The sequence below is a fragment of the Mesoplodon mirus genome (assembly GCF_964341445.2).
Source record: "Mesoplodon mirus genome assembly, chromosome: 2".
NCBI lineage: Eukaryota > Metazoa > Chordata > Mammalia > Artiodactyla > Ziphiidae > Mesoplodon > Mesoplodon mirus.
The window spans coordinates 204,899,873-204,924,263 of NC_138977.1; the positions used below are offsets into that span (position 1 = coordinate 204,899,873).

Genomic DNA, 24,391 nt, shown 5'->3' on the forward strand with positions numbered 1-24,391 from the left:
GGGTAGAGTGGGTTTCCCAAAGGCTAGTGAAGAGGGATGGTGCTCCTTTGCATCATTCTCTTAGTTTGGGGGGAGATTCAGACCACAGATTCCTTCCAGTCCAGACCTCAGGCCGGTTTGAGATTTGGTAGGTTTCCTTCCCAGGAGTGGAGGCAGAAACCCGGGGAGCCCCACAGCCATGGGGTTGGGGTTCCTGCTACTGTGTGAGCTGCGTGGGGGACAGGGCCTCTCGGGGCCTGCACTTGGGGGTGGGAACTGAGGACGTGGGTGGAGCCTGGGGAGGAGGATGTAGTTCCAGTCCCCCGACAGCAGTGGGGGGCTCGTTGGGCCAAGATGATGGAGCTCACGTGCTGACTGCTCTCCCTCCAGAGAGGAGCAGGAGAAGCTGAATGTGTGGGTGGCCCTGCTGAACCTAGAAAACATGTACGGCTCCCAGGGGTCACTGACCAAGGTCTTCGAGCGGGCCGTGCAGTACAACGAGCCTCTCAAGGTCTTTCTCCATCTGGCTGACATCTACACCAAGTCAGAGAAATTCCAGGTAGGAGTCTGGGCCAGGTGGCCGGCTGGCAGGGGGACCTCAGCCACTTAGAAACGAGCTCCTGGGAGTCCCAGAGGCAGCAGGGAAGTCTCGGGGGGAGAACAGCCGCATCTGGACCCAGTCCTGCCCCAGGCTTGCTCACCTTCCAGGTGGGAGAAGTCGTTTCCCCCGCCTCCGCTTTGGGAATGTGGGGCCGGGATGAGGGAAGGGAAGGGACAGCAAACCCCGGGGTCTATCCCTTGGGATGCCGACGGGTGTCACCGACAGGAGGCGACATACCCCAGTAGCCCTTTTTCATCTCTCCTCCTCCCCCTCGTCATGCTCACGTTCTCTCTTCTAGTCTTAGGACCTTCTCACGGCACAGGCTTAGGAGGGAGACTCCCCATCATGTGCACTCCTCGTCCTGTGCGCCTGCCCTCTCCCCCCACGTACCTGTCATTGGGCCTGGATACTGATGGAGTCTGAGCCCAGGTCTAGCTTCCCACGAGCGTAGGTGCCTGCCTCTGCCGTCGCCCCCTCTGTCTTAATCACTCTCCTCAGCTTATGTCGTCTTTCCCACAGGAAGCTGGTGAACTTTACAACCGGATGCTGAAACGTTTCAGGCAGGAGAAAGCTGTCTGGATCAAATACGGCGCCTTTCTTCTGCGGAGGGGCCAGGCTGGGGCCAGTCACCGCGTGATGCAGCGAGCCCTCGAGTGCCTGCCTAAGAAAGAACGTGAGTGCTTGTTCCCACCCACCGGCCCAATTCCAGGGCGCAGTAGGCTGTCTCCCATCTGGGCAGAGGGCTGGGGGTCTCCTCATCCAAGGGCTGGTGTTAGGAAAGCCTTGTGGAGCGTACGTGGCTATCTCTCTCTTGATCGTATGCTCATGAACATAGCTCGTGTTGCATTTTAAAATTCTAAACTCCGAAGATAGAGGAACAGAAAGGAATTAGCACTAATTCTTTTGCCTCTGCCTGCCCCACGGCCCACCTCTCATCCCCTGATTCCCCCTTCTCGGTCCGGAGGGTACGATGTCTGCTGTTGGGAGTCATAGATCAGTGCCCATCTGTGTATTTGGCCCTAAACCCGCCGCACTGTCCCTCTTGTCATCACCTAGGTCTTAGGACCCAAGAGCAGGGAATCAGGCATCAGACCCTGTCCCTGTAGGGTAGTGTGTTTTGATGAGGGCATCTGTCTGCTTTCTGTGTCTGAGTTGTCCTCTCCCTGCAGACGTGGATGTGATTGCCAAGTTTGCCCAGCTTGAGTTCCAGCTGGGGGATGCTGAGCGCGCCAAAGCCATTTTCGAGAACACGCTGAGCACCTACCCAAAGCGCACGGATGTCTGGTCGGTCTACATCGACATGATCATCAAGCGTGGCAGCCAGAAGGAAGTCCGGTGAGAGGGGAGGACAGGCTGAGGCCTAATTGCCTGTTGGGGGGTTGGGAACATTGGCCACTTGGAGGCGTTTTAGCCCCCCAGCAGCTCCCGGAACCCCAGTTCTCTTACTCTGTCTGGAAAAACGGCTTTGACATGACATGTCCTATGACATTCACTTTTCCAGTTTCTTTTCTGCCTCAGCGGCTAGCCTCTGGTCTGGCTGGAACCTTGGGTGGGAGGTAGGCTAGCCCCAGGCCTGGGAATCAGGAGACTTGGGTTTTCCTCATAATTAATGCTGAGCCTGGCTCTCATGGTAGAGAGTGTTCACAGGCATGATCTCACTGATCACCGCCAGCATCCCCCCAAGGCAGGGAGGATTAGAGACCTGGTGGTGGTCCAGAAAGAACTGATGCCTCACCCAAGCCCATCAGTGAGTTTTAAGCAGAGCTTTTCTCACAGAGTCACACCTTATTGCCTGTCCCCATCCCATTAGCTTTGTCCTGATTCACTGTGTGACTTCAGGCCAGTAAGTCCTTTAACATCTCTGTTCCTCTGGAAAGTGAGGGTGGTGTTCTCCCTCTCCACAGACATGATGGGAGTTTATAAAGGGAAAAAAAATAAAGGTAGAAGTGGTAGTGCTGGATAACAGAAGGCCTAGGCCTGGCTCCAGAGCCTTAGCGCAAGTGGGTGAAGCCTAGCTAGGAATCGTGTGGCCGGGAACCAAGAGGCAGACATTGGCTGTTCTCCCTCCCAGGGACATCTTCGAGCGGGTCATTCACCTGAGCCTGGCCCCCAAGCGAATGAAGTTCTTCTTCAAGCGCTACCTGGACTACGAGAAGCAACACGGCACCGAGAAGGACGTGCAGGCAGTAAAGGCGAAGGCCCTGGAATATGTGGAGGCTAAGAGCTCCATGGGGGAGGACTAGTGGCCAGCTGGCTCCGAGGGCACTGGTGGCAGTGGGCCAGCCAGGCCGACCCTCAGGCACCTGGGCAGTTGAGAAACTGTGTTGCCTGAGGACTCTGTTTAAGTGTTGCTTTTTCTGCAGCATCCTGTGGGGTAATCCTGTCAAGATAAAAAAGGATTTAAGATTTCTCATAATTCCTTTTTGCTTGTTTTAGGAACCAATTTATTTCATCTTTTTCCTTCTCTGGGGCTGCTCAGTCGTTGCAGGCAGTAGGCTCCTGGGCTCCCAGAAAAGCTGAGAGTCTCTCCTTCATGGGAGGTCCCGGGGAGCAGGAATGGAGGGCCAACTCCCAGGGACTCTGTGGTCAGGATCCCACTTTGGCCCTGGCAGGCTCTTGGTCCAGCTAGTGGGGGTCAGCAGGGTCTGGGAAGTGGTTCGCTCTCCTAGATCACAGAGTCTCTGGGCATTCCCTCAGCCTCAGCTCAGCTAGTACCTCGTGCCCCTTTGTGGAGGCTGTGAGGCTGGGACGTAGATCCACGTGCTGTGGGGACGTAGATCCACGTGCTGTGTGGCTTTGGGAGAGCTGCACAGTTTCTCTGGCTCCCTGTAGCTCCCCTGAGAAGAGCTTGCTGGGCGGAGGGCCTCGACTGACTTGCTGGTTGTTCCTTGAGTCCTGAGAGAGAAGGGGACATGACGGGCCTACTATACCCCCACCTCCCTGTAAAGTTCCCAGAAAGACTGTCTCTCCTCCTCCTTGATAAGTAATAATCCTGTATGTTCTAGAGTTCCTCGAGGCCAGCACACACCCAGCTAGTTGTTGAAGCCAGTTCATTTTGGCTTGGTCTTAAGGGAATTAAAGTTTTCTTGGGCAGAGCTTTAAATGTCCTGAGAGCTGGAGAGCTTTTCCATGGGAAGTGACTGAGTCATATGCCAGGAAGCAGGACAGGGACAAGGGAGAGAGCATCAGAGATTTTAGAGGCGGTGGAGGGGCTCAGGCAGGGGCGGGCATGGGAGGGAGGCGGAGCAGGGCTCGGCCTGGTTCTTGGTCACCGGCTCTAGGTTACGAGAGCTAGGCTGCCCTACTGAGTGCAAGGGCAGGGCCTGCTGACTCGTGACATTTTAGCCGAGCTTCCCTCTGAGAAAGGCCGGGCTCCATCTGTTTCCCAGATCAAATCAGAAAACTGAACCCAGTTAAGGCGTCGTCAATCCCAGGGCCTTCCTGTGTGTGGGAACACCTGGCTCTCCCTGTGCCCCAGCCTTCCCTTCCATCCATTTCAGTCTTGCCCAGAGTCTCTGTCCTCTTCCCTCCCCAGGAATGGGATTTGGGCCCGTCCCCATGACCTCCAGCCTGCTGTGGCATGGCCCATCCAATCGTGCAGACACCAAGCTAGTCCTTTATACTAAGAAAAACTTTATATATCAAAAATTTATAGAAAATAAAGCTAGAGGCATACATTGGGGGCTGAACTTTATATCAAAAATTTATAGAAAATAAAGCTAGAGGCGTACATTGGGGGCTGCTTCCCAGGTGAGCAGCACCGGGCCAGGTGTCCATATGCAGTTACACACAACGTTCCGCACAGGAGCCTGCTGGTGAGTTTCACCGTCACCTGGCTCTGCTGTCCGGGGCTTCGCAGACCGGTGGGACTGGGTCCTACCAGTCGAAGGTCATCCACATCACAGCTAATTAAGGACCAGTTCCGGGAAAGGGTCTTTTCTCCAAAGCTGTTGACCATGTGGCTGGTGGCAACAGGAGAGGGAATTTCTTCGGGTATGAGAGAGAGCCTTCCTGCCAGAGCTGACCGCGTTGTCTACTGGCTGTCACATCTGTTCCCCAGTTTTACTTTGTGTTCCTTTTTCCTGGCCTGTTTTCCCCAAAAGCTATGGTTAAAAAAAAAAAAAAAAAATTCCCCTCTGGGGAATTCCCTAGCAGTCAGGTAGTTGGGACTCCGCACTTTCACTGCTGAGGGTGCAGGTTCAGTCCCTGGTTGGGGAACTAAGATCCCACAAGCACCCCCCACAAAAAACAATTCCCCTCTGGTGCTGATGTAAACAGGCCATGGGGTTCTGTTTGGGACCAAGTAGTGTCATTGGCAAAGAGTGTGGGAACAGGACCCTTAGGAGGCGAGCAGGACCATCTCTGTGTTGTCTTGGGCCGCGCCGTTGCCCACCAGACCCTGGGCCCACTTGTGCAGGCGGCTGTAGAGTGGAAGGCCCTGGTTCTCGCGGTACAAATAGACACCGGTGATGGCGTTCCACTGTGGCCGTGGCTGTGTGCCTTCCACCGGGAACTTGGCAACCAGCTGCTCGTCATCCTCGTTGAGTGCCACGAAGCCGAAGAAGCGGCGCACGTTGTTGGCAGCCAGCACCCGCGAGTGCACCTCGGCCGTGCGCTGGAAGAGCTGGTCCTCGTTGGCCCGGTACTGCGCCCAGTAGGCCTCCTGGCGGTAGCTGAGTGGTGAGCAGTAGTGCTTGAGGCACTTGGTCAGGAACACCAGGATGGCCACCACACCGATGAGCAGCCACCCGAAGAGCTGGCCAGAGAAAGGGCGGGGTTGAAGGCAGGCAAGGAGCTGCCTGGACCGCCAACGCCCCCGTAAGAAGTAGCGGGAGCTGGTCAGGGCGTGTGGGCTGGGCTGAACCTGACGTCACGACCCCCTGAGAGCTGGTTCTGTCACTTCCCTGGCCTCAGATTCTATTCCTCTAAGGGCGGCAGGCCCTTCTGACTGTAATTCCTCCTCTTTGCCCTCACTCCCTTGACCCCCGCCGTCTCTGTACTTAGACTTAGCCTCCTGCAGTTTCAGCTGCCATTCCTGCAGCCCCAAGGGCCCCCTCCACATCATCTGAGCCCACCAAAATCCAGCTCAATCTACCAGGCTCAGCCCAGATACCACTTCCAGGAAGCCTTCAAAAATCCCTTCTGGGAGCAATTTTGCCTTCCCTGAGTCCTCATGGCCTGGTTCCTCTTGTATCATCATTCTCTGCCTTGTTTTGAAATTACCCATGTGCTTATCTCGCTTGGCTGTGAGCCTGTTGAGGGCTAGGACAGTCAAGGTCATCCTTGTTTCCCCATTTAAGCCTGTACAGAGAGCTGTGGGCATTTGAGCATCATCAAGTACATTTTATTTCTCTCTCTACCACCTTCCATCTCCTTTGGTGCTCTCTCCAGCCCTGCTTCTACTTGTGTTTCTTCTGTACCCAAGAGGAGCCCCTTAGAAAATCTTTGCTCTTTCCTAGCTCTCCCTCATGCCCTGCTTCTCTTCAGTGAATACTTCGGCTGTTTTTCTGCTTCTGCCCAGGTCTCTGCCCTCGTCCTCTCTCCCTGACAACTCCGCTCCTTCAGAACTAAGCCAAGGCTGAGGCTAGGATCAGGGCGGCAGCTGCTGCCCCCCGACTGGACACCCTTTCCTGTCTCAAGGGGTTCGCCTCCTGTCAGCAATGCCTGAGGCTGACTCAGTGCTGGACAGGGGCCTTTCCTGGGATAGGAGCATGCTCATCCCTTGAGCCAGCCACACTCCACTGTCAGCTCACGGTCGACAGCAAATATTTCATAAGATGGCAGGGGTTCGTGCTCAATCTGGCTGGAGCAAAGGGCTTACTCTGTGACTGGGATCAAGGCTTGGTCTGAGCAAGAAGAACATTCCTTTAATGTTTAAAACTCTCTTATTGGGGATGGCATGCACCCTTGCCCCACCAAGCGCTGACCCATAGTTACTCAACTCTGATGCCCGACGCTGATAATCTAGTGACTTCCTGGAGAGCTCAGCCCCTGAGGACTGACTCCAGTGTTAATATGGGTCATCCCGGCACCTCCCCACCAGCCACCGCGTAGGAGAGAAGGAAGAGGAGCTTCCCTTGGCACAGGCTCACCTGGGACTCGTACTTGAGCCTGCGGCTGACCTCTTCCTGGAAACCCGACAGGTGGGCAGGGCCCTCCCCACACGGGAACCGGGCCAGGATTTCTGTGGCCTGGGCCAGTGGGAAACTGTCTTCCCCAGCTGTGAGCGAAGAGGGGTCCACGAATTCGCTGAGAGCACAGACATAGGCCTCACCGCGCAGCAGAGAGATGACAGACCAGGTGATGGGGGCCACGGCTGCGCGGCCCACAATGGAGCTTAGAAGGAGGAAGTTGGGGGCCGCCGAGCAGTTCTTGGTCCTCCGGTACTGGCACTCGGCAACCAGGTTCCAGGTGTGGTTGTTGAGGATGACGCCGATGAGGAAGAGCACCAGGGCGGGCACACCGATGGCTGTCAGCCCGTACAGGTAGTTCCGGGCTGGTGAGCAAGGGCAGTGGAACGCCACCACACTGAACAGCTCCTGGCTGCCCACCGTGCCCAGTGCCACCAGCCCGTTGAAAATCATCACATCCTTGCTCTTGAAGAAGAGTGATAGGAAGCGGAAGTTCTCTGCGATCAGGGCTGCCATGGGGACGGGTCAGCTGGGGGACCGATGGCAAGGGTGGAGGCAGGAGGAGACTGGGACGGTGGCTCCTGGTGGGACTAGGAAAGCGCACAGGCTACGGGCCCCTGAAGGCAGGGCACAGTCTTGCCATTTGATCCCTTGTAGTGGCTGGCCTGGTGCTTCCTGTGGGACTGTAGATGACTGATGAGTATTTGCCTCTAAAAACAGGGACGGAGGGGATCTTCTGTAGTCAAGTCAGGCTGGTGAGAAAGGAAGGAGACTCGGGGAGCCCCAGGGCCTGGGTGGAGTGAGAATAGCCACTGTTCACTGAGCTCTTACTATATCGGGCGCTTTACATCCCTCATTGCCCATCGTCAAGATCCTGCACTGAGCTCTGATATCCCAGTGCGCGTAGGGAAGGTGGAGGCTTCCTTGGGGTGAGTGCTTATCAGGCTCACATATGAATGGCAGAGCTGAGATTCAAGCTCAGCTCTATCTGCCTCAGACACTTAGGTTCTTGTCATCACCACAAGCTTCCCTTGATATGGGGACTAGGACTGGCCCTGTGGCACTGGGGACTGTGGGCTGTTGACTGGCTTTCCCTTTGGGATTCCAGGTACTGCTGATGTGCTGGGGGACCTAGGACTATTTGGAGGGTGTGTCCTCAAGGTGTCTAGCCCATGGGTATAAAAGCCAGAGTAGGTGTCCTGGTGGATAAGGGACTTGGACTTGACCCTGTGATATGGGGGGGGGGTGGGGGGGTGGAGGAAGGGGCCTCCTGTCAGTGGTGAGCCTGGTGCAGCATCCCTGGAGTTCATAAGAACCTTTTCATTTTGGAGACCTCAGGCTCTGGACTGGTTTAGGAGATCCTGGCTCTCAACATACTTCATGACCTTTCTCTGGACCTCAGTGTCCTCATCTGTGAAAAGAGGACAAGTCATTCTGGTCCTTGCTCTCCTCTTAGGAACGCTGGAGGAAAATGAAAGGGAATAAACAGTGCCTGATAGTTGCCCTATATATGAAACCCTCCATCTCACCCTGTCCAGTCCTGAGGGTGCCTCCCAGAGGTGAGGCAGATGGGTGATGACTGTCCTTCTGGCAAAGATCAGGAGACTAAGGCCTCAGGAGGATAAAGTTCTCTGCTCAAAGCTAGTCAGATATGGAGGTGCCTGGATAGGACTTTTGAGCATGACCTAAGGAGGCCTGGGAAGTGGACAAGGGTGGGTCAAGCTAAGTGAGCCCTCTGTTTTCCTGGTTTCCTACTGACATTGCTCTGTGCCCATCCGCAAGAGCCCTGGCAAACCTCCCCTTCCCCACCTGTTACCCTTTCCTTATCCAGCAGCTCTGTTCCACCGAGGTCCCTAGGCCTGGGGACCGCCCAGCCGGCCAGCAACAGGAAGCCCTGATGAAGGCTAAGGCTTGGCCATACCCACCACCCTCTCTCGAGCCTGCTTTGCCTTGGTCTGGGCAGCAGATGTGCTGGCAGCCTGCCAGGAAGTGGCCATGGCCTCGGGCTCCAGCCATGTTCTGCCCCAACTCCCTTCCCAGGCTCCACCCACACAGGCCAGGGTGTGGCCCCATGTTCTACTCTCCATCCCCGGAATGAAAAACAAAAGTCCTCAGGCCAGAGGCAGCTGGGGAGTGGAGGGACGGAGCAAACAAAGGTGGGGAGACCTGCCCATATTTCCTTCTATGCCTCCTCTCTAGACCACCACCCCTCCTAATCACTGCCAACGCGGCCAGACTGGCTGGTGCAGAGCTGGGTGGCCACGAGGAGGCCAGATGGGCTGGTTTCCAGGAGGAAGAGGAGACCTGACTTCCCTAACTCACTGCCTGGGGGCCCAGGGGCTCCAGCCTAACTCCTCGGGAAAGAGAGTTTGTGATATTGCTGGGGATGAACGGGTTAAAGGCAGCCCCCTCTCCCTCTTCCTTCTCCCCTCTTGGCTTCAGGGCTCCTAATATGCTCCCCTGGGTTCAGAAACCACCCAAAGTGGGGTACAAGATGCCTGAACACTGGTGGGTGGTGAGCAGAGGAGGGAACAGGCTATCTTCTGAGACGACTGCCCCTGGCCCCCAGGCCCGGGATGGGACCGCCACCAGCAACAGTCAGGACAGGAAACCGGTGGCTGGGGACTGGGAGCCTCAACGAGGGGCTTGGCTCCCCGGGACAATTCCTCTGGGCAGCCTCGGAGTGGCCCTGCCACGTTCCCCTTCCTTACCTGGGGTCAGCTGCGGGCACCAGTGGCCTTGGCCTCCACGGAGCTGGGCTCTCCAAGTGGGGTGAGGACACTGGAGCTCCCGGGCATGGGCCAGCCCGTGCCCTCGGCGGGCTCCCTTCCGCTTTGCTTCTGCTCCGGAGAGACCAGCAGGGCCTGGGGCTTGTGGTGTCTTCAGAAAAGTTTTAACTCCAGAAAAGAGGCAGAACCCGTGAGATGGATGGTTCACGCCAGCCAGTGGAAAAACAGCCTCCGGACGGGCGCCAGGCAGTGGGGGGGAGGGCGGCGCGGGGAGAGGAGAGGAAGTGGAGGGGCCTGCGGCGGCGGCTCGCCTGCCTTCTGAGGCTCCACGCCAGTGGGACCAGTTCCAGGCCAGGAAGGGGGCCTCAGCCAGATCTGGCCCCGGCCTGCCTTCCAGGTCGGTTTCAGCAGCACCCCCTGCTTGACCCCCACCGACAGAAGCTGCCAGAACCGAGTCCCAAGCAGGGTTAAGGGAGAGAGGTGCCACCAGACTGACACTGCCTCCTAGCGGGGTGCGCAAAGCCAGGGGTACCTTTCCCCTGCTCTGGCCCTTCTCCCTCAGAGCCGTCCTGCCCCTCTCTGAGCAAACCCTCCCCCTGCTGGCTCTTCTGTCTGTACTTCAGCTAGCTCCCCAGGTGCCGCTTCAAATCTCAGGAGCACTGATGAGAAAATTCTGGACTCTAGGGATGTTCTAAGGCCCTGTGGGTAGAGCTCTGACTGGTAGGTAGAAATTACGAGGAGGAGGCAGGTTCCTCAAGGAAGCCCTTTGTAACAATCAGAGCTGCCCAGCCTGTCCCAGAAAGTGATCACGAGCTCCCCGTCTGTGGGAGTATGCAAGCTGAGGCTGAAAAGCCATGGGTCAGGAATGCTGAAAGGGAGAGCCCTGTCCAAGGACAGTCTAGATGACCCCCAGGATCAAGGGAGAGACCCCCCCTCCCCCAGACCCCTGTCTGCTTTGCATTGCTTGTGGTTCTGGGAGCATGGAACTGCTGAGTGACATGCTGGCCTCCCTGAGCTGGGCTTGTTCACATGCAGGAATGAAGAGAAAAGGACCAGTGTTTATTTTTTCACATCCTACCATGTGCCAAACAAAGTTCCCAATTCTTCTTCAAAAGTCATCCTTTAACCTCACTATAACCCTAAGAAGCAGGTCTTTGTAACATCCGTTTTATAGGCAGACAACTGGGGGTCAGAGGGATTGGGTAACTACAGGTCCTACAGCCCTAGTATTTGAACCCAGGTCTGTCTGACCCCAAACTTTACTCTTTCCTTCATATTTTGTACCTCCCAATACCTCTGGGCTGGCTTTTCCCACTGGAGCCCACCACCCCGCAGCTGCCAACACACCCCTGGTCTTTACTCATCTGACTCTTCCCCTAGAGCAAGTCCCACCTCCTGGAGGAGCCCTCCAGCCCACCTTGGCTTCCAGGTCTCACCCTCTTCCCAAATAATTAAAGGGAGGGAGACTGGTTCTCAGAAGTGGGACCACAGGGAAGGATGCCTAAGGAAGAATGGAAATTATTAACACAATGTTATAGGGATCAAGATCAAAATGAATTCTTAGATGAGTGGGACTTAGTCTCAAAGATGTCTTGGGGGGTGGGGGGCGGCAAGAAGCTCATCTTCTCGGCCCTCAGCTTCCCCCTCGACAAAGGTAGCTCCAGTTCCTTACATCCCCTCCCCCTACGTCCAGGGGGAGGAGGAGGATAAGACCTCAGGTTTGGAAATTGATACACACATTATCCGCCAGAAACTGAGTGCCCACCACGTGCCATGCACTTTACACACCTCACCTATTTAATGCTCACACAAGCCCATGAAGTAGGTGCCTCATCCCCACTGTACAGATGAGGAAACTGAGGCACAGTAAAATGAAGCAACTGACCCAAGGGACACGGTTTGTAAGTGGTGGATCCAGCATTTGACCCAGTTCTCTCTCACTCTGGAGTCTGAGCTGTTTCCACCCTAGGCAGCTCCCCTCCCACCCCTCCACCCTCATCCCCACCTCAGGGCGGAGCTTCTCAGCACTTTAGACCTCCCTCCCCCGGGGCAGGGTGGGGGGGGGTAGTCTCTGAGAAAATGGGAAGGCATCAGCTTCTTTTTCTAAATGCTCAAGCTCTGGGGATGGTCTGATTTTTGATGTGAGGGATGTGTCAGGGCAGTCTCCAAGGACATCTCCATGGATGTGCTATGGTCTGAATGTGTCCCCCAAAATTCATATGTTGAATCTTGACCTCCAAAAGTGATGATATCAGGGAGTGGGGCCTTTGAGGTGCTTAAGGCATGGGATTGATGCCTTATAAAAGAGGCTCCAGAGAGCCCCCTAGTCTCTTCCGCCACGTGAGGACACAGTGAGGAGGCACTGGCTACCAACCAGTGAGGACCTCCGTCAGAACATGACCATGGCAGCGTCATGATCTTGGACTTCCAGTCTCCAGAATTGCGAGAGAGGTCTCTGTTGTTTATAAGCTACCCAGTCTGCGTATTTGTTATAGCAATTCAAACAGACTAAGACATGGGGCCTTTTGTGCCCAGTGCTAAGTAAATGTGCAGTCCACCTTGATGATGTTGCGTGAACTCCATGGTGAGACACACCCTGGCTTCTCCTGAGTGTACCTATAGCTTCTGGCATCTTGTCTTATCACCTGTGACACATGAGGCTGTGTCATGTCGTTATGGCCCACCTTGGCCCGTTCAGCCTCACTCAGGAGATTGGCCAAAATCAGAGGATTCCTGCTTCATGAGATGGCTGGACACTCTCCCACTCCCTGAGCCTTGAGCATAAGGGAAAAGAGATCCTAAAAAATCACAGATGAGTGGATGCTGGGGCAAGGATGCTCGTAGGACCTGAAAGGAGATAATGAACCAGGGGTGGAGTGGCCTGGGAGGGGCTGGGCAGGAGGGAGCTTGTCCCCCCCAAGCCAGTTCTGAACCCTTCTGACTAATACTGCTCATGGCCCTATTACTCCAGGGCCACCCAGGGTAGTGTCACAGTTGGAGGAGAGAGGTCCCCTTCCAGCTCCAAATTTCCTGCCCCAAATGGGCAGGTGAGTGCTCTGGGGCCTACTGCCAGCACTTGCAGCCTTCATTTCTCCATCTGGTTTGGGGGTCTGAGGTGCTGTGGCCTCAGACCCCCATTCCTGCCTCTTCACCTGGCTGCGGCTCACACTTTGCTGAAGTAGGTGGCCACCTCCTTGAGTGAAGGCCGGGACCCGCCCCCAGCCCAGCCATTGCCCACCAGTGGCTCCTCCTGGCTCAGCCGCAGGGGCGGCTTGCGCTCGTGCCAGCGCATGAGCAGCCTGTTCATGGTGCCTTGATCGGTGATGACACGCAGCTTCTCCCTCTCCTCGTTGGCACCGTCTGTGGCAGTGGGAGCAGCCGAGCCAGCAGGGACTGCAGCCAGCGCCCCATGGCCGTGACCCAGCTCCAGGTCATGGATCATGGCCTCGAAGAACTGCTGGATACAGACCTTGGGAAAGGCCTTGGCGTGCTCCGTGCATGCCTCATCGAAGAGCTTGTGCTCAGTGTCGATGTAGTGGGACCAGTACTTGCTTTTGAGGAAGGCGGCCTGAGTGAAGCAGGGCCACACAGAGCGCACGACGAATGCCAGCAGTGTGGTCAGCAGCACGAAGGACCAGCCCAGTGCCTGCAGGGGAGAGAAGAGAGAGTCAGCTGGGCACTGACCTCTAGCCTCCCAAACCTGTCCAACCCCCCAAAGCACACTTCATGTCAGGGCCCTTAGGGAAAAGAGCACTGACAACAAAGAGCAAATGACAGCACCTCTTGGCCTCCACTTCCTGTTCTGTAAAATGGGCATAGACCTACCCATCTCATGGAAATGAGACCACGTGAGTAAAATGCCCTGTATGTAGGTCTGGCACTCAGTACACAGGAGTTAGCTAGGCAGACCCTGGAAATAAGCTGCATGGGTTTGCCTGTCTCCACTATAGGCGTATCCCAGAGATATGGTGGGTTCTGCTCCAGGCCATTACAATAAAGCAAGTCTTGCAATAAAGTGAGTCACACGAAGTTTTTTGTTGCCCAATGCATATAAAAGTTATGTTTACACTATAGTCTATTAAGTGTGCAATAGCATTATGTATAAAAAACAATATACATACCTTAATTAAAAAATACTTTATTGCTACAAAATGCTAACCATCATTTGAGCCTTCAGTGAGTTATAGTAGTAACATCAAAGATCATTGATCACAGATCACCATAACAAATATAATAATGAAAAATTTGAAATATGAGAATAAGCAAAATGGGACACAGAGACACGAAGTGAGCAAAAGCTGTTGGAAAAATGGCGCCAATAGGCTTGCTCGATGCAGGGTTGCCATGAAACTTCAACTTGTGAAAAATGCAAAGTCTACAAAGCCTAATAAAGTGAATTGCAATAAAACAAAGTATGCCTGTCCTTAACGGTTGACTAGGAGCAAAGTATCTCCCACCTACAAAATGGGGCTGTTGATAGTACCTATCCCATTGGGTTGTTCTGAGGACTAAATGTGATAATAAACTTAGCACAGTGCCTGGTACCTAGTTAGTGTTCAGTAACTGTTAGCCACTATTATTAGGCCAACCAGCCCTCAGTAAGCATGCCTCTTCCTTCAGGAAGCCTTCCTTGACCTCCCATAGTGACGCTTCCTCCTCTGAGTCCTGTATCTCTCCTCCGGCTCCTGCTAGTGTCTGCCTTTCAGTCAGCAGCACTCAGTCAGTGCCTCCTCTGTGTGGGCTCTGAGCTGGGCTCAGGGGTCACAGAGACAAACTGGACAATTGCTCAAACTCCATGCTGAAGAGCACCGGATGCTTGGGTGCTAGTTCTCTTCTTCCAGTAACTCACTGTGGGGAAGGCTTCTCCCCCAGTTTGAGCTTCAGGGTCAACCCCAGTTGCACAGAGAAGCATTCGGCCAGATCAGGATGGGGAAGCAGGGCAAACCAAATGCCTGTAGTGGGGTCAGTGGGTTATGGCAGAGTAGTCATCAAGTGGGGAGGTGCGGAGCATGTGCTGGATGAGGAAATGTGGACCCTGCTCGGCTGAATCTCCTGAAGTTTCAAGCAAAGCTGGAAAATCTCATTTTCATGTGAAAATGTCTGGGTTTTAGATGATGCCAACTAATTGTAAAATTGAATTTCGAATTCAACCCCTGAAGGCCAAATGAAACATATCTATAGGCCAGGCAGCCTGCCATCTGGGGGCCCTTTTAGTTTATGAGTTGATGGTTTAAAGGTCAGGTGGAGGGACAGCTGCCCCAGGCCCCGAGGCCTGGGATGACGGACAAGTACCCACAGGAGAGGAGGTGCAGGCTGGGGGGGAAGCAGAGTTTAGACTGTACGCTCGGAGCGTGAGGTTCACATGGGTGCCTGGTGGCAACACAAGCCCCACAGGGGAGAGCCCAGGCTGGAGGGGGAGTGGGGGTGTCTGGATTCGCTGGAGCAGAGTGTGCACGTTTCTCCAGGCTTGCAAGGCAGGCCCAGCCCCCTGTCCCCTCCCTGACAGCCTGGGTCCCTGCCTGGGTCTTCCTCCCCACGCACAATAACTGCAGAGGAGGTCTGAGGGGCTCAGACGGGTGAGGGACCAGAGGGGCGGAGGACGTGGGAGCGAGGCTGAGGGAGCTGAGCTCTAGATTTCCCCATCAGTGGGTCCTCCATCCCTTCCTTTGGGGCACATCCCAACAGTGCATCCCCCTCACTCAGGCCTCCCTTCCAGGGGCACCGACCCTTCAGCTCCCACTCCCTGAGCAGGGAGTGCCAGCTGGGGACATTTACCAGGGAAATGTACCCAAATGGCTCACCACACACTGGCGTCACCACTGCCCCAGCCTGGAAGAGGAAATGGATGCAAATTCCCCCAGATTTCCAAACTGGAGCTCAGGGTGGAGGATGAGGGGCTGGCTGAGCAGTTGGGTCCCCTCTGGGGACCTCAGCACACGGCACAGTGCTCCTTCCCCAGGTGGCACTGACCTGAGGGAAGACACATGGTTCTGCCTTCGGAAGCCCTGGCCTCCTTTGGGGAAATATGCCCCTGCCCCATGGAGCTCCATCTGAGGAGGGAGACGCAGCCCTGGCTGGGGGCCCACATCTATTTGGGGAAACATGACCGCGTCCTGATGAAGCCCCATTTCGAGATGGGGGATGGGGGGAGACCCAGCCCAAGGCCATCTGGCCCCTTACCTGCGAGATGCCACACAGGTAGTGCACGGCCACCTCGCGGGCCAGCAGCCAGTCGCCGTCATAGACCTTGGGGCAGGGCACCCGGGCCAGCAGGCGGGCGAGCTCGGGCGGGGGCAGGCCGGGGGCCGGGCTGCCGTTGCCCAGCATGGTCACGGGCCAGCAGTGCAGAAGGCACAGAGGAAGCACTTGCCATCCAGCAGTGTGACGGCCACCCAGACGACAGGTGCGATGAGGGCGCGCTGAGCCATGGAGCAGAACATGTAGCGCAGCACGGCGGGGTCCGTGGCCCGGCGGCCCGGTGGCCGCGTCCACTCTTCAGCCAGCATGGACACGTTGTTGTTCGTGACCAGACCGAGCAGAAAGAGCACCAGAGGTGGCGCCAGCAGAATGCTGGCGCTGTAGGCCACGTTGTAGCCCGCAGGCAGGGGCGGTTGAAGTCGAAGGCGGAGTACATCTGGGCGCTGGCCAGGGCCACGATGCTGCAGATGCCGTTCATGAAGGAATCCTGGTTGGACTGCAGGAACTGGAAGATCATCCAGAACTTGTCCACGGTGCCCCCCACGGGGCCTGCTGGCCTCCTCCCACCTCACCGCTGCCTCAGGATGGCCCCTGAGGCCCACTCTGCCCACTGGGTGCGTACCTCATGGCTGAGATGGGCAGAGCTCAGGGCGGAGGCTGAGGCCACTGTCTCTTTGAGGAACCTTCTAAGTCAGGTGCTGGCCAAGAGGGCACAGGTTGGCCAATCCTGTGGGTGCAGCCAGGGTGCTGCCCCTCCCTGCCCCGCCCCTGCTGGATTTCTCTCTCTCCACGGCTGGCTCTGGTACTGGGAAACCACGAGGACCATGCCTGATGGGGACCAGTTCTTTGTGGGCTGGGAGGAGGGCAGGGAAGGAGGCTCAGACTTGGCCGGGAAGACACTGTCTCCAGCAGGGTTGAAGTTTGGGAGAAACTAGGGACGCTGCAGAGGCCTGAGCTTCTGGACCTTGTCCCCTGGGCTCCTAGGAAGCATGTCGCCCTCCCTCTGCCCTTCTCATTGGGTCTTTCCTCCACGCTGTGTCAGGATCCAAGAGGGCTCCTCCATCTGTTCAGACAAGGATGGTATGATGATGCCGCGATGGCAGTGGTGGTGGTGGCTATAAGGGGGTGATAATGGTGGTGGTGGGGATGGTGATAATGGTGGTGATGGTGGTGGTGGTGGCAGTTATGATGGCGATGGTGGTGATGGCAATGCTATTATTGCTGGTGACCACAGTAATAATCGTGATGACGGTGGTGATAGTGGCCCCAGTGGGGATGGGGATGGTGGTGGAGATAGTGCTAAATGAATCAAGTAAAAAGTCCTGAATTTGGAGTCAGTGGATTTGGATCTGAGAGGGTGCTAGGTCCCCTCCCTGCCGGGCAGAGAGCTGTGGCCTACAAGTATAATGCAGATGCTTTTATGTCCTGTCTGCCTGTGTCTCGGTGGGTGTGTCTGTGTCTTCGTGGATTACAGATGAAAAATCCTTTCCTGGCCGTACCTCCTACCTCTACTCCGCCAGATCAAAAAATAAAGGAGTGGGCGGTAGGGTTTCATGCCTGGGGCTGGGGACTCCAGAGTGTCTGCAGGAACCAAGGCAGGGCCCCCTCCACCAGCACAGCAAAGTGGAAAGGGGCTTAAAGGGCTCCCTTTGATGTCGCCAGCTCTCTCAGAAGACTGGGTCAGATCCAGCTCCAGCCAGATGGCTTCTGTCTGGGGCGAGAGGGTGAGGTTGGGGCTGTGGAGGCTGAGCAAGAGCCTGGACAGGGCAGCTCCCTGGGACCCTCAGATCTGTGTGCCTCTGTGTGTGTCTGTGTGTGAACTTGCTGTGGCTTTGGGCTTCAGTGTTTGTGGCTCTGCGGCGTGTGAGTGTAGCTGTAACCAAGCAGGGTCCTGTGGGGCCTTCCTGGGACAGACCTCCCCAACCCAGCCCCAACCCATGTCCTCCACCTGCCTCTTGTTTGTAGCAAAGCTTTCGTCTCCCAGGCCTCCCCTGAGACTCAGAAGGCTGGCTCCAGAGTTAATGGTTAGGAAACATGAAGATGTAAAAACAAAGACTAGTTGTTGTGCTGGGAAACTGGTAACAGTTTAGATGACAGACCAGCCACAGAGCAGAGGCACCAAACTCCCAGTTCCCCGAAGACACAGATAAAGGCCTGACACACGTTCCTAAGTTCTTTTTACAGGAAGCCGACCCCTGCCAGATGAAGACTGCTGAATCAAGCAGATGTTCCTTTTCCACCAACACTTGTCCCCCTAGTACTGGCCTTTTTTTTTTTTTTTGCGGTACGCAGGCCTCTCACTGTTGTGTCCTCTCCCGTCGTGGAGCACAGGCTCCGGACGCGCAGGCTCAGAGGCCATGGCTCACAGGCCCAGCTGCTCTGCGGCATGTGGGATCTTCCCAGACCGGGGCACGAACCCGTGTCCCCTGCGTCGGCAGGCGGACTCTCAACCACTGCGCCACCAGGGAACCCCAGTATTGGCCTTTTGAGTGGCGAGCAGTGGAACTTGGGTTCAGTACTGGCCTCATCCTCTTACGTAACCACATGAGTGGTCTTTGTGTCTGTGTGTCTCTGTGTGACTGACAAGAACTGGCACTGACCGGGGCTTCCCCTGGGTCAGGCCCTATGCCGGCACTCCACACGCATCACCTCACGGGATCCTCATACAATGCCATGGGGTAGGTTTTATTGTCCCTATTTCACAGAGGTTGAGACTGAGGCTCAGGGAGGTTAAGTTACAAGTGTAGGGTTCAGAACGGACCTCCCCAAGATGTGCTACTTTGGCATGCGGGTTATTTTGAGCTAAAGGCAGTAGAGACCCTATGGGCTTGAGAGAAACTACTGCTCCTCCCTTAACTAACTACAGGAATTTAAATTGGGGATTTTTCCCAGAGAAAGAGTTATTCCCAGAGGTAAATTTTATCTAAGTGGCACCATCTATATGGCAGGGCAAACACCTAATTACCAAACATCTGCTCATCTTCTTGTGAAACCGTACCTCACAGAGTTAATGAAAGCTGATGGTTAGCTAAGAGGAATTCTTGAGCTTGTCTTTCAGGGCAACAGACAGGGGAACAGCTTGTAAAAACCCCTCTGCTTGTAAGCTGCCTTCACTGACTAAGCTTGTTTTAGTTATTTTTTCTGTCTTTCCCTTTTTTCCTCTTTAATTGCATAGCTTCCCAGCTTCACGTAACCCAACTGTCTTACAGGAACTTGGAGCCAGTTCTTGTCCAGTGCAAGCCAGCTAAGGCTGGTTGGGACCACCACCCCTAAAACTGGGCCTGCAGAGGTGTATGATGAATGGCCTTTTTGTGTGTGTGTGTGGTTCGCGGGCCTCTCACTGTTGTGGCCTCTCCCGTTGCTGGATGCGCAGGCTCAGTGGCCATGGCTCACGGGCCCAGCCGCTCCGCGGCATGTGGGATCTTCCCGGACCGGGGCACGAACCTGTGTCCCCTGCATCGGCAGGCGGACTCTCAACCACTGCGCCACCAGGGAAGCCCATGAATGGCCTTTTGACGTCAGAGGACTGGAAAACTTTACCCTCAGATCACGGTAAGTGCCTGTATTTTTGAATATGCAGAAGCATGTAACCCAGATACACCTGTGCAGAACCCCAGTTACCACACGTTTTTCCTGCCTCCAATCACCTTTCCCCGTGCCAAGCCCACCTGCTTGTTCCATAGCTATCCCAACCCCCTCGCCTTGGGGGAGGCGGATCTGAGGCTTGTTCTCCCTTCTCCTCAATTGCCTTCCTGTGAACACACTCTTCCTCTGCCGCAAATCTTGGCATCTCAGAGTTTGGTTTGCTGTGTGTTGGGTAAACAGACCTGCTTTGGTAACACTTATCATCCTGTGAATGAGCCTCCTGCCCTTGGAAGCCCCAGGCCCCCATCCCAGTCCTTAGCTCAGGATGGCATAAGTACCTGATTTTACCTTTCTGTCTCTGACACTCTAATGTATGTGAGACTCCCATACGTACGAAATTAAATTTGATTTCCTCCTGTTCATCTTCCTTGTTTCAATTTAATTCTTAAACAAGCCAGAAGAACCTAGAAGCGTAGAGGAAAGTTTTCTTCCTCCCCAGCACCAGCTAAAAGTTACACAACTTGTAGGTGAAAGAGTGGGATTTGAACCCAGACCAGGTGGGAGTGGGGGGTAGGGGGGTGGGTGGAGGAGGAGGCAGGGAAGTGTGTTTTGTTTTGGGTTTTTTGCCTTTCTCTCTCCTGCTCTACGAGTCTGGGTAGAAATGCTAGCGTGTCACAAGCAGGATACAGGTGGGGAAGGATATTGCTCCCCTTAGCCCTCAACCTGGGCCTTGGGTAACTGGAGCACCCAGGCTGGTGGCCCCTGGAGGACCCTGTTGGGGGCTCCCAAGGGGCACAGCCACAGGTGGAGAGCAGGATGAGAGAGACCCAGCAAATGAGGCCAGGAGTCCAGGAGGAGTGTTGCTCCAAAAGGCTGCCTGGAATCTCTGTCTTCCATCCATAGTGGACACGGCTCCCTGTTTGTAGCCGATGTGCCCTTTTCGTGGTGCCCAAGTTGGCTTCAGGTGTCTGCTCTAACCACATATACACTCTCTGCAAATTCTAAATTCAGTGTTATTTTAAAATACGTGGAATAAAACAGCTTGATTGGATTCTCAACCCATTATTCTCATTATCACTAGAATTTTGATTACAGTTATTTTTAAATTAATTAATTTTTGGCTGCATTGGGTCTTTGTTGCTGCGTGCTGGCTTTCTTTTTAGTTGCGGCGAGCGGGGGCTACTCTTCGTTGTGGTGCGTAGGCCTCTCATTAAGGTGGCTTCTCTTGTTGCAGAGCACGGGCTCTAGGCGCCTGGGCTTCGGTAGTTGTGGCATGAGGGCTCAGTAGTTGTGGCTCGTGGGCTCTAGAGCACAGGCTCAGTAGTTGTGGCACACGGGCTTAGTTGCTCCACGGCATGTGGGATCTTCCTGGACTAGGGATCGAACCCATGTCCCCTGCATTGGCAGGTGGATTTTTAACCACCAGGGAAGTCTTACGAATTTTTGAATGGCTGTAAAAATTAGTTTTATCACCTCCTTGGATCACGATTTTTGTGGGTGGTGTTTATCAAACATTTGAAGAGATCATCGTTAAAGAGCCTTGAGGGGTACGGGGTGAGTGAAATGGGTGAAGGGGGTCAAAAGTTACAAACTTTCAGTTATAAAATAAATAAGTCCTAGTGAGGTAATGTACAGCCTGGTGATTATAGTTAATAATACTGTATTGCATGTTTGAAAGTTGCTGCCAGAGTAGATCTTAAAAGTTCTCATCACAAGAAAAAATTGTAACTATGCATGCTGATGGATATTAACTAGACTTACTGTGGGGGGCATTTAACAATATATACAAATAGTTAATCATTATGTTGTGCACCTGAAACTTATATAATTATTTTAACATCTTTTTTTACATCTTTATTAGAGTATAATTGCTTTACAATGGTGTGTTAGTTTCTGCTTTATAACAAAGTGAATCAGTTATACATATACATCTGTTCCCATATCCCTTCCCTCTTGTGTCTCCCTCCCTCCCACCCTCCCTATCCCATCCCTCCAGGTGGTCACAAAGCACCGAGCTGATCTCCCTGTGCTATGCGGCTGCTTCCCACTAGCTATCTACCTTACGTTTGGTAGTGTATATATGTCCGTGCCACTCTCTCACTTTGTCACAGCTTACCCTTCCCCCTCCCCATATCCTCAATTCCATTCTCTAGTAGGTCTGTGTCTTTATTCCCGTCTTACCCCTAGTTTCTTCATGACATTTTTTTTTCTTAAATTCCATATATATGTGTTAGCATATGGTATTTGTCTTTCTCTTTCTGACTTACTTCACTCTGTATGACAGACTCTAGGTCTATCCACCTCATTACAAATAGCTCAACTTCGTTTCTTTTTATGGCTGAGTAATATTCCATTGTATATATGTGCCACATCTTCTTTATCCATTCATCCGATGATGGACACTTAGGTTGTTTCCATCTCCGGGCTATTGTAAATAGAGCTGCAATGACATTTTGGTACATGACTCTTTTTGAATTATGGTTTTCTCAGGGTATATGCCCAGTAGTGGGATTGCTGGGTCATATGGTAGTTCTATTTGTTATTTTAACATCTTTACTGGAGTATAATTGCTTTACATTGTTTTGTTAGTTGCTGCTGTATAACAAAGTGAACCAACTATACGTATACATATATCCCCATATCTCCTCCCTCTTGCATCTCCCTCCCACCCTCCCTATCCCACCCCTCTAGGTGGTCACAAAGCACGAGCTGATCTTCCTGTGCTATGCGGCTGCTTCCCACTAGCTATCTATTTTACATTCGGTAGTGTATATATGTCCATGCCACTCTCTCACTTCGTCCCAGCTTACCCTTCCCTCTCACCGTGTCCTCAAGTCTATTCTCTATGTCTGTGTCTTTATTCCTCTCTCGCCCCTAGGTTCTTCAGAACCATTTTTTTGAAACTAATATAATTTTATCTGTCAATAAAAAAAAGATCTTTGAATAAGAATTGCCTGTGGTCATTTCATGCAAAAAGTCTGATGTTAAAAAGCTGTGCTCGCCAAAGCAAGATCAAGTTTCTCATTTTAAGAAGTCTGGGAGATTCCATTTGGAGGTTTTACACCAATTCAGTATTTAATGTCTTTCCTAATACGTTGTATTACATCTTCCCTCTTAGTCTCATAATTATATAAGATCAAGAAGATGTAATTGCTTTTTTTCCCAACAGACTCTCTATAGGTGTCTACAAATCCCCTCAGTTTGCCCCAATGTCATGTACCAAGGTTACCAGTGTCATGATGCACCAGGATATGAAGAAGGTTAGGAAGCTCCCAACTGGCTAATCCAGGATAGTCTCCCCATCTCAAGCTTTTTAACAGAATCACATCTGCAAAGTCCCTTTTGCAGGTACCACATTCACAGGTTCCAGAAATTGGGGGCCCTTGGTGGACCCTGGGGGCCCGTTATTCTGCCTACTGTGGTAGGGGTGTTTGGAAGTGTACTTAGCAGTGCTTCATGTCTTCTCCACCTCTCCCTGTAAATCCTAGAGCACGACTGCGTGTAAATGGAAAGCAGGATGTCACAACCCTGCTCAGGCTTTTCGATGCATTGGTGGCAAACCCAACCGCAGCCACTGCTGTGGGGTGTGCACCACCCCCTTCACCTCCTGCCCTCAGGAGTGTTGTCTGGGCACCAACCCCACTGGTGAGTCCTCTCCTCCTTGGAAGAGTTAAGTGTCATGAAGCAGCATGCAAAGGGGGCCTCTGGAGAGCGGACGCTGTACCCTTAGGAAAACACCTAATTTGCATAGGACGGCATGAGTGTGTGGTGCTCAAGTGGGCACTGCTGTCTTCCAGCAACTGTGGGAGCGCCCAGAGAACAGGGTGGGGCAGGAGGCAGGAGCCATCAGCCAGATGGGGCTGCCGGGCCAGCTCAAGTACTGTCAGGCTGTGTTATCCAAGGTATGAGGGCTTTGACTAAGAGGGATACAATGCTATTCTCTTCTGCATCAGCCAAGCTATATTGGAGGTTGCATATTGTGGCCGAAAAATGGTAGTGCTCCCCAAATATTTCATGTGCTTCCTTACAGTTCCCAGCCCCTGTTCCATGTAGGTTGGGGCCATGAGATTGAGTTCTGGCATAGGCCCCTCACCTCTGACTATTGTCCCCACTCTTTTTCATTCCTGTCTCTGGGACCCTGGACACCAGTGTAACAGGTGCCTCTGAACCCCACCCATTCTTTGTTTGTTTGTTTTTGAAGTATAATTGACCTACAACACTATGTTAGTTCCTGGTACACAGCATAGTGATTTGATATTTCTATACATTTCAAAACAATCACCACAAGTTGTTACCATCTGTTACCATAAAAAGATATTACACAATTACTGTATTTCCCATACTGTACATATCATACCTGTGACTCATTTATTTTGTAATTGGAAGTTTGTACCTCTTAATCTCCCTCACCTATTTCTCTCCTCCCCCAAGCCCTCTCCCCTCTGGCATCCACCTATTTGTTTCCTATATCAATGACTCTGTTTCTGTTTGTTACATTTGTTCATTTGTTTTGTTTTTTAGATTCCGCATATAAGTGAAATCATACTGTATTTGCCTTTCTCTATCTGACTTATATACTCTCTAGGTCCATCCATGTTGTCACAAATGGCAAGATTTCATACTTTTTTATGGCTAATATTCCATTATATTTATATACATACATATGTATATCTCTCACATCTTCTTTATCCGTTCATCTGTTGATGGGCATTTAGGTTGCTTCCATATCTTGGCTATTGTAAATAATGTTGCAATGAATATAGGAAAGCATATATACTTTCAAATTAGTGTTTTTGTTTTTTTCAGATAAATATCCAGGAGTGGAATTGCTGGATCATATGGTAGTTCTATTTTTAATTTTTTGAGCAATCTCCCTACTGTTTTCCATAGTGGCTGCACCAATTTATAGTCTCACCAACGGTGCACAAGTGTTCCCTTTTCTCTATATCCTTACCAACACTTGTTACTGTCTTTTTGATAATAGCCATTCTGACAGGTGTGAGGTGATATCTCACCGTGAGTTTAATTTGCCTTTCCCTTGATGATTAGTGATGTTGAGCACCTTTTCATGTGCCTGTTGGCCATCTGTATGTATTCTTTGGAAAAATGTCTATTCAGGTCCTCTGCCCATTTTTTAATCAGGTTGTTTGTTTTTTTGACATTGAGTT

At 53.1% G+C, this 24,391-nt stretch overlaps 3 protein-coding genes across 10 annotated transcripts in view; 1 reads left to right on the top strand and 2 right to left on the bottom strand.

Moving 5' to 3' along the window:
- The window catches only part of PDCD11 (programmed cell death 11), a 42,668-nt gene extending 39,679 nt beyond the window's left edge, over positions 1 to 2,989 (top strand). For both annotated transcript variants that reach the window (XM_082611365.1, XM_082611366.1), the window contains exons 33-36: positions 370 to 538; positions 1,100 to 1,253; positions 1,750 to 1,915; positions 2,652 to 2,989. In XM_082611365.1, the coding sequence (XP_082467491.1) occupies positions 370 to 538; positions 1,100 to 1,253; positions 1,750 to 1,915; positions 2,652 to 2,823 (661 nt within the window). In that variant the 3' untranslated portion in view covers positions 2,824 to 2,989. The remainder of the gene's footprint in view (positions 1 to 369; positions 539 to 1,099; positions 1,254 to 1,749; positions 1,916 to 2,651) is intronic.
- A 1,204-nt stretch (positions 2,990 to 4,193) lies between these two features.
- Positions 4,194 to 9,906, bottom strand: CALHM2 (calcium homeostasis modulator family member 2). Of its 7 annotated transcripts, none has more exons than XM_082611371.1 (4): positions 9,423 to 9,906; positions 8,028 to 8,122; positions 6,673 to 7,394; positions 4,194 to 5,336 (listed from the first exon to the last, which is right to left on the bottom strand). In XM_082611371.1, exons 3-4 carry the CDS (start codon positions 7,225 to 7,227, stop codon positions 4,920 to 4,922), a joined length of 972 nt encoding a protein of 323 aa, XP_082467497.1. In that variant the 5' UTR covers positions 7,228 to 7,394; positions 8,028 to 8,122; positions 9,423 to 9,906; the 3' UTR covers positions 4,194 to 4,919. The 7 variants fall into 7 exon arrangements, with proteins under 7 accessions (XP_082467497.1, XP_082467496.1, XP_082467498.1 ...); XM_082611370.1 differs by having other exon boundaries at positions 6,673 to 7,421; XM_082611372.1 differs by lacking the exon at positions 8,028 to 8,122.
- Positions 9,907 to 12,603: 2,697 nt separating this feature from the next.
- On the bottom strand, positions 12,604 to 16,265 carry LOC309816329 (calcium homeostasis modulator protein 1-like; the record flags this gene model as incomplete). Its single annotated transcript, XM_082643675.1, is given in 5 exon segments — positions 12,604 to 13,086; positions 15,621 to 15,778; positions 15,781 to 16,038; positions 16,041 to 16,195; positions 16,261 to 16,265. Coding segments are annotated over 5 exon segments (1,059 nt in total).
- Between the last annotated feature and the right edge of the window lie 8,126 nt (positions 16,266 to 24,391).

Excerpts from the sequence above, each read along its gene's own strand:
- CALHM2 (XM_082611372.1), bottom strand. The coding sequence starts at position 7,227 with ATGGCAGCCCTGATCGCAGAGAACTTCCGCTTCCTATCACTCTTCTTC. Across the intron at positions 5,337-6,672 it reads GGCTCAAGTACGAGTCCCAG|CTCTTCGGGTGGCTGCTCAT; the intron begins GTGAGCCTGTGC and ends TTCTCTGGCCAG.